Source organism: Phaethon lepturus, unplaced genomic scaffold, assembly GCF_000687285.1.
Source record: "Phaethon lepturus isolate BGI_N335 unplaced genomic scaffold, ASM68728v1 scaffold44478, whole genome shotgun sequence".
In the NCBI taxonomy this organism is placed as follows: domain Eukaryota; kingdom Metazoa; phylum Chordata; class Aves; order Phaethontiformes; family Phaethontidae; genus Phaethon; species Phaethon lepturus.
The window spans coordinates 893-7558 of NW_010556302.1; the positions used below are offsets into that span (position 1 = coordinate 893).

At 53.0% G+C, this 6666-nt stretch overlaps 1 protein-coding gene across 1 annotated transcript; it reads left to right on the plus strand.

Moving 5' to 3' along the window:
* The first annotated feature begins 216 nt into the window (after positions 1–216).
* On the plus strand, positions 217–6660 carry TXLNA (taxilin alpha). The gene is made up of 10 exons (XM_010292433.1): positions 217–325; positions 1392–1730; positions 2097–2188; positions 3170–3340; positions 3712–3906; positions 4082–4201; positions 4505–4579; positions 5101–5193; positions 5624–5719; positions 6122–6660. Exons 1-10 carry the CDS (start codon positions 217–219, stop codon positions 6470–6472), a joined length of 1641 nt encoding a protein of 546 aa, XP_010290735.1. The 3' UTR covers positions 6473–6660.
* Positions 6661–6666: the final 6 nt, after the last annotated feature.

Here is a 6666-nt window from a genome sequence, read left to right on the forward strand (position 1 = left end):
ACACAAAGACGGTTGCAGTGAGGCGCAGGTCGAAGACGAAATGATGCTTTCCTCAGCATGGAGCTGTGGGTGGCAGCCTCTGCCGAGAGCAAATTCCTTCCCAGTCCAGGTGGATGACTCCTAAAATCCTCCAAACTGTTACTTCTTAAAATTAAGTGTAGTTGCTGTTTCTCTTTCTCTAGGGTTTGTTGCGACTGAGCGGGGAGAAAGGTCACGATGAAGAACCAAGGCGGGGAGACCAAAGCAGCCCCGCGGCCTGCTAAAATGAGCAGCGGTCTGGTGCTGGAGGAAGGCGACTCGCCGGAGGCCGCAACACCCCTGGAAGGTGAGGAATCCCCAGGGCATGGGGTGCGCCGCTGCCTGCCTGCGGCTGACGGCAGTGCTGACAGCCTGAGCAGCAAGGCACAGGAAACGCGTGAGGGCAAGTTTTGAGCCTGGGAAGAGTCAGGCTGGTGCTTTCTCTGTACGAGGGTGGGCCACTGTATCCAGCTTTTTGGACTTGTATAGCAGCTGCAATTTCTGGGCAGAAAATCCTGTTTTTTTTCCTATTTCTCCGTATGTATAGTTCTGAAGTAGTTACCACTTCCTGACCAAGTTGATTCTGACCTGAAAACGACGGGGTGTTTATCGTTGCTTAGACCTTAAGGGTCCCATTCAGAAACTGTCAGACAACTCGTTCCTTAGAGCAGCGTTATGTTGTGACCTGCCTGTTACTGGCGCTTCATAAAAATAACTCAAAAACCAGGTCTGATTGAGTAGATGCTTGGTTAAAATTAACCCTGCCTTGTATTCTGATGCCTAGTAAATGTGGGATGTAGGAAATGCACAGCAAGTAGAGTTAATTTAATAACTAACTGTGGTAAGTCTGTCATTTGGAGGAACTTTGAAAGCAAAGCAGCGTACTGAAGGATGTGCTGCCTGCTTGTTCCCTAAGTGTCCACTGCTGGGGACAAGATATTTTTGATCTGAGACAGCACAGCTGCTCTTATATGTGAGGAGAGAGGCTAACGCAGGTTTAAAAGTCTATTGTAATGTTAAAAAGCTTGGATCTGGGGGTGTTAGCAGGCAGTTCCTGTGAGGGAAAGCTCACGCACAACCTGCTTTCGTTAAAGGATGGTGGGAAGCAGGGGGGAAATTTTTGCTCTTGACAGATGTCAGGGGCTTGGTCATGCTCTTGTGATCAAAAGAGAGGCTGTTAGGAATGCACCTCCATTGTCAGGGCAGCTGGCTGGAGGCGCAGCCAGAACAAAGCAGCTTATGTTGCTGCAAGTTTCGCCTGCCTCGGTGCAGTGGGGTGCTTGGAAAACCTTCCCTTTGCTGTGAGTTTATAGAGACGAGAGAATAGACGGTGTGGGGGAAGTATCATGCTTTTGTGTTCCCATCTCCCACAGCTCCTCTTGCACAGGAGGACACCAAGTCCTCCCGGCCTGCTGAGCGTGACGTCTCTGAAGAGCTAAGCAGACAGCTTGAGGACATCTTGAACACATACTGTGTGGATGCCAGCCAGGAGGGTCCAGGCGAGGACGGCGGGCAGAGTGAGCCTGCGGAGCCGGAAGAAGCCGAGAAGTGTCGTAGCGAGTCCCCGAGGAACGGTGACCAGGAGTCAGGCGGCCCCGAGATGAATGGGGAGAAAGAGAACACGAAGGGGACTGAAGAGTTTCGACCCAGCGACGAGTGTGGGGAGCGGGATCAGAAGAAGGCTCAGGAAAAGAAGAAAGCCAAGGGCCTAGGTAAGAGGTTCTCTGCTCCGGCTCTACCGAGTGCTGCAAAGGCACTGACTGCTCCTGGGTGCTGCTGCAGCCTCTGAACTCCTTGGATTTCTGTTCTGCTGGACATAACTCTCTCTAGTCAGCCCGGTGGTGGTTTTCTGCTCTGAAAACCAGGTCTCTCCCCAGCTGCTTCAATTGTTCTCCCAGTGTACGTGGTGAAAGCTGTGGGGCAGAGCCCTGAGAAGGCACTGGAGATGGTAGCTCTGGCACAGGGCAGGCACAGCTGTGAGACCTGGTTTGTCTCTCCTGTCTTCGCCTTTGTGAGCCAAAACTCTGTGTGATTTTATTTCATTTGTTTGTTTATTTAAATTCTGTGTCTCATTCCAGGCAAAGAAATCACTTTGCTGATGCAGACGCTGAACACCCTGAGCACACCAGAGGAGAAACTAGCAGCACTGTGCAAGAAATATGCTGAGCTGGTGAGTCCTTAGTTCTTCGTTCCAGGCTCTGGGGCTGGGGGAGGACACTGCAGCAGTGAGCACAGGAGCTGCTTGACAAGGCAGAAGACGGCTGTAGATTTTTTTTTCTTGATGTCAAGAGGGACAGTCCAGGAACATACATGTAGCTTTGCAACGTATGTTCTGGGATCTCTGCAGTGCTGGATATCCAAATATCAGGACAGATGTTGCTTGGTCCAGCCAGGCGTTGTTGTTTGCAGAAGTGTAAGCATGGACAGGAGTATTTTTAGCAAATCTGTGTGTAAGAGGACTTCAGAGCTGTTTTCTCTCTGCTCCTCTAACGTGGAAGCTGCATCTCTTGCCCATCCTGCCCCAGGGGTGTACGGTGGCCAGGTCTGTTCTGCTGAGCCCACGTGTCCTGACCTTTCTGCAGGCAGGGCTGAGCTGTGAGTTGGCAGGCCCAGCTGTGACAGAAGACCCCACCATTTCTGTTGATAATTTCCTAGCAAAAAACGTGTGTTTGTCAAGAGTCACCATGCTGCTACATGTGCACATTCAGCCACACAACACACACAAAGCCTGATGCCACGTTTAGCCAGAGCTCGGACTTCTAGGCACGGATCTAGTTCTGTGCATGGATCCAGTGCAGGGGAGAGGTGTGGGACTGACTGTGCGTGTCCAAAGTGGATGTGTTCAGGTTTCCCCTGTGCTCAGAGCTCTGCTCCACCTGAGCGACACATGCGTGGAGGTGCTGGATGAATGTGCAAATCTTTCAGATTCCAGCAGGACAGGAATTCAGGAAGGAGAAGGGCCCTGTCCAGGGGATCTTGGCCTCTGCGCCAGTCCTGCTCTGCTCAAAAGGGACATCTTTTCTGTTACAAAGCTCTTGTGCTCCTCTCAGAGCAGAGAGCACTGTTTGGATCCCCATGTCCCATCACAGGGGCACAGCATATTGCCCTGGTCTGCTTTTCTGCATCTGTGCCCTTTGCTCCCCTGTCGTAGCTGGAAGAGCACCGTAACTCCCAGAAACAGATGAAGATCTTGCAGAAGAAGCAGACGCAGCTGGTGCAAGAGAAGGACCACCTGCAGAGCGAGCACAGCAAGGCCATCCTGGCCCGCAGCAAGCTGGAGAGCCTGTGCCGCGAGCTCCAGAGACACAACCGCACCCTCAAGGCAAGTGTCTCCTGGGCACTATTCCAGGAGCTGCTTCATCCCAAGCACTTGGATCACTTGCTGTGGGACTGTGAGCCATTTTGGCAAAATTACCTGTACCAGTGATTGCCCACAGTCTACCATTCAGGGCAGTGCTTTAATTTTACTGTTAAGCCATCATTATCCACCGTGCCTGGACATTATTGCAGGGTATGTTCACTGGAGAAAGGGAGGGAAAAGGCCCAGAGCAGGCTGAGGAAAGGGGCTGTGCAGTGGCCCAAAGTCCCTCCCTGATTGATACAAGCAGTAGTGGGAGGCTGGGTGGGTTTGCTGACCTGCCTGCCCAGCACAGAGGCTGACGTGTACCTGCTGTCTCTGCCCTCCTCACGCAGGAGGAGGGTGTCCAGCGTGCGCGGGAGGAAGAGGAGAAGCGGAAGGAGGTGACTTCCCACTTCCAGGTGACGCTGAACGACATCCAGCTCCAGATGGAGCAGCACAATGAGAGGAACTCCAAGCTGCGCCAGGAGAACATGGAGCTGGCGGAGCGGCTCAAGAAGCTCATCGAGCAGTATGAGCTGCGGGAGGAGGTGGGTCAGGGAGCAGGTAGTGTAGGGCTGCTCTGGTGCATCCGGTCTGCCCAGTGAAGTGTGTTACTGGGGCAGAGACTGCTGCTGGAAGGGAGAAGGGGCCTTTGGGCTCTGGGATCTTCTCTTGGGGTCGCTGCCTGAGCATGTCAGTGACTGGTGGTGTTTCCCTTGGCAGCACATTGATAAGGTGTTCAAACACAAGGACCTGCAGCAGCAGCTGGTGGATGCCAAGCTCCAGCAGGCACAGGAGATGCTGAAGGAGGCAGAGGAGAGACACCAGCGGGAGAAGGACTTTGTAAGTCTTGGAGCAGTTCTCTAATGGTTGCGAGCACTTTGTGTTTTGCCTTGTCCCTCTGTGGAGGCTTATTACTGTTGGATTCTTGAGTGCAGAGCCCAAATTGGATCAGGCCATCCCAGGCCTCCTGCACGCCCAGTGGTGACCGCTCCCCCAGTGGCTTCAGGAGCAAGGCTGGAGCCCTGCTCTGCTCTTTATGTTTCTCCCAGCCTGCTCCTGTCTCCAGGCCAAGCACCAGCTGTGCAGGGGCATGTTGAGAGCCTTCCTGGTGGCAGCGAGGTAACTGCTTTTGCTCTTCCCTAGCTGCTGAAGGAAGCTGTGGAATCGCAGAGGATGTGTGAGCTCATGAAGCAGCAGGAGACCCATCTCAAGCAGCAAGTGAGTTACCCAGTCTGTGTGCTCAGCCTGGTTGTTTGGATTTTTTCCTTCCTCCCTCAGCGGGCAACACCACAAAGTTCCTTAATCTGGAAAACACAGGGGCAGGATTTCTCCTGAGTTTGGTATTGGGGAGCCTGTTTCAGCACAGTGGGGGCTGAGAATTCCTTCAGCAATTTTGCCTTCTGGGAGAAAGTGGCCTTGGTTTTACCAGCACATTTCCCAGTGCTGGGAGCAGGCGTGTGATTGTACCTTGCTAAATCAGAAAGTGCCTCCTGCCAAGGCCAGGAGATGTTTGCAGAACACATCAGTCTCTGAGGATGTTTCCCTAACAAAGAGTTTTTCCGCATTCCCCAGTACCTAATGCTAGCAGAGCAGCTTCCTGCTGCCAGTTTGTTTGCTGTAAATTCCAGTCACGAGATAACTAGCTCAGTTCTTGGCTGACACCTCCCCTCTCCTGGGGAGGGCTGTCAGGAGGTGCCGTGGTGAGCAGTGAGGAGCTGTAACCCTGTCTCTCCCCGCAGCTGGCTCTCTACACAGAGAAGTTTGAAGAATTCCAGAACACCCTTTCCAAAAGCAGTGAAGTGTTCACAACATTTAAACAGGAGATGGAGAAGGTGGGTGACACTTTTGCTGCCCAGCAGAGCTTGCATGGGCTGGAGGCACTGCCTGTCTGTCTGTCCTTGGTGCTGCTGCAAGCTGGAAGAGCCACAGCTTTGTAGTTTTGTTTAGTTTTGCTGCTATTAAAATCAGCCGCGAGCTGGCTGCTCATAGAAGATTGATACCGTCCCTGCGTGGTGACTTCTGTGTCCCACCTGTGTCAGAACAAGCAGAACAAACCTTGACTCCTGGTTTGTTGTGACCTGGCTGCTGTTTCCCTTTGGTTAAGCTGACTGCAGCAAGACAAGGAGGCGTTTCCCAGGACAGCAGAATCTCGCTGTCTGCACTGGGAAAGTGGGTGCCCATTTCAGAACAGAAGAGATATAACGGACTGTAGCGCTCTGCCTGTGGCTTATTTGTTCCCTTTTTGTCACTGCGATTCTGTAGATGACTAAGAAAATCAAGAAGCTGGAGAAGGAGACCACTATGTACCGCTCTCGCTGGGAGAGCAGCAACAAGGCTCTCTTGGAAATGGCCGAAGAGGTGAGGAGGCTCTGGCTGTCCTCTGCGGAGGCAGGTGGCTGGAGCAGCATGGTGGTGTTGCGTGGCGTTTGCCTGCAGCAGCTCCTGTCTTCTTGCAGGCAGGCTGGGGTTGTGTTTTTCCCTTCAGCTTGATTTCCTCCCCTGTACACGGTGGTAGGAACCCTCTGTCATGTGGCAGAAGTGATGGTTAATTAGTGCGGAGGTGCATGGAAGAAGTCAGGTAGTCTCAGTGGCACTTGACCTCTAGGGGGGCAAAGGAAGAAAGAAGCAGTGACGATAGCATCGGGTCCTTTGAATGCCAAATGTTTCCTCGGTCAGAAATATTTTCCCCTTGAGCTTCCCTTTGAGGTTTCATCCCTTTCTGCCAGTGTGGTAGATCCTGAGCTGCCTCTCTATTTGCAGAAAACTCTTCGGGACAAAGAGTTAGAGGGGCTTCAGGTGAAAATCCAGCGCTTGGAGAAACTGTGCCGAGCCTTGCAAACGGAGCGCAATGACCTCAACAAGAAGGTGCAGGACCTGTGTGCCCACGCGCCTCGGGCAGACACGGACCTGTTGGAGCCTTTGAAGGACCCATCTCGGGACGGCTCCGAGGCGGTGGCGGGAGGTGCTCCAGCAGAGCAGCGCCTGGCTGAGGATTGCCTTCACTCAGGAAAGCCGACGCACAGCACGGATCCTGCGGAGAGCCTGGGAGAACTGAGCATAGGAGCCTTGGGGCAGAGTGGGACTGAGGAAGGCGCTCAGGGCGCTGACTGAGCCCGTGGTGCGGTAGGCAGAGGTAGGGCGAGGGAGGGTAACGTGAATGTTTCCGTAGACTCGGTCTGATGCCCCTCTCCTGGTCCGTGGACAGGCGCGAGAGGACAGCCCTCCTGGGGATTTGAGATTTCCTAGCTTAGGTTTTTGGAGGGTTTTTAAAATTTTATATATATATATACATATATGATATATAT

Bases quoted from the DNA above. Each gene is read 5' to 3' on its own strand.
- TXLNA (XM_010292433.1), top strand. From the start codon at position 217: ATGAAGAACCAAGGCGGGGAGACCAAAGCAGCCCCGCGGCCTGCTAAA. The intron at 3,341-3,711 runs GCAAGTGTCTCC...CTCCTCACGCAG, and splicing joins GACACAACCGCACCCTCAAG to GAGGAGGGTGTCCAGCGTGC. The intron at 5,720-6,121 runs GTGAGGAGGCTC...CTCTATTTGCAG, and splicing joins TCTTGGAAATGGCCGAAGAG to AAAACTCTTCGGGACAAAGA.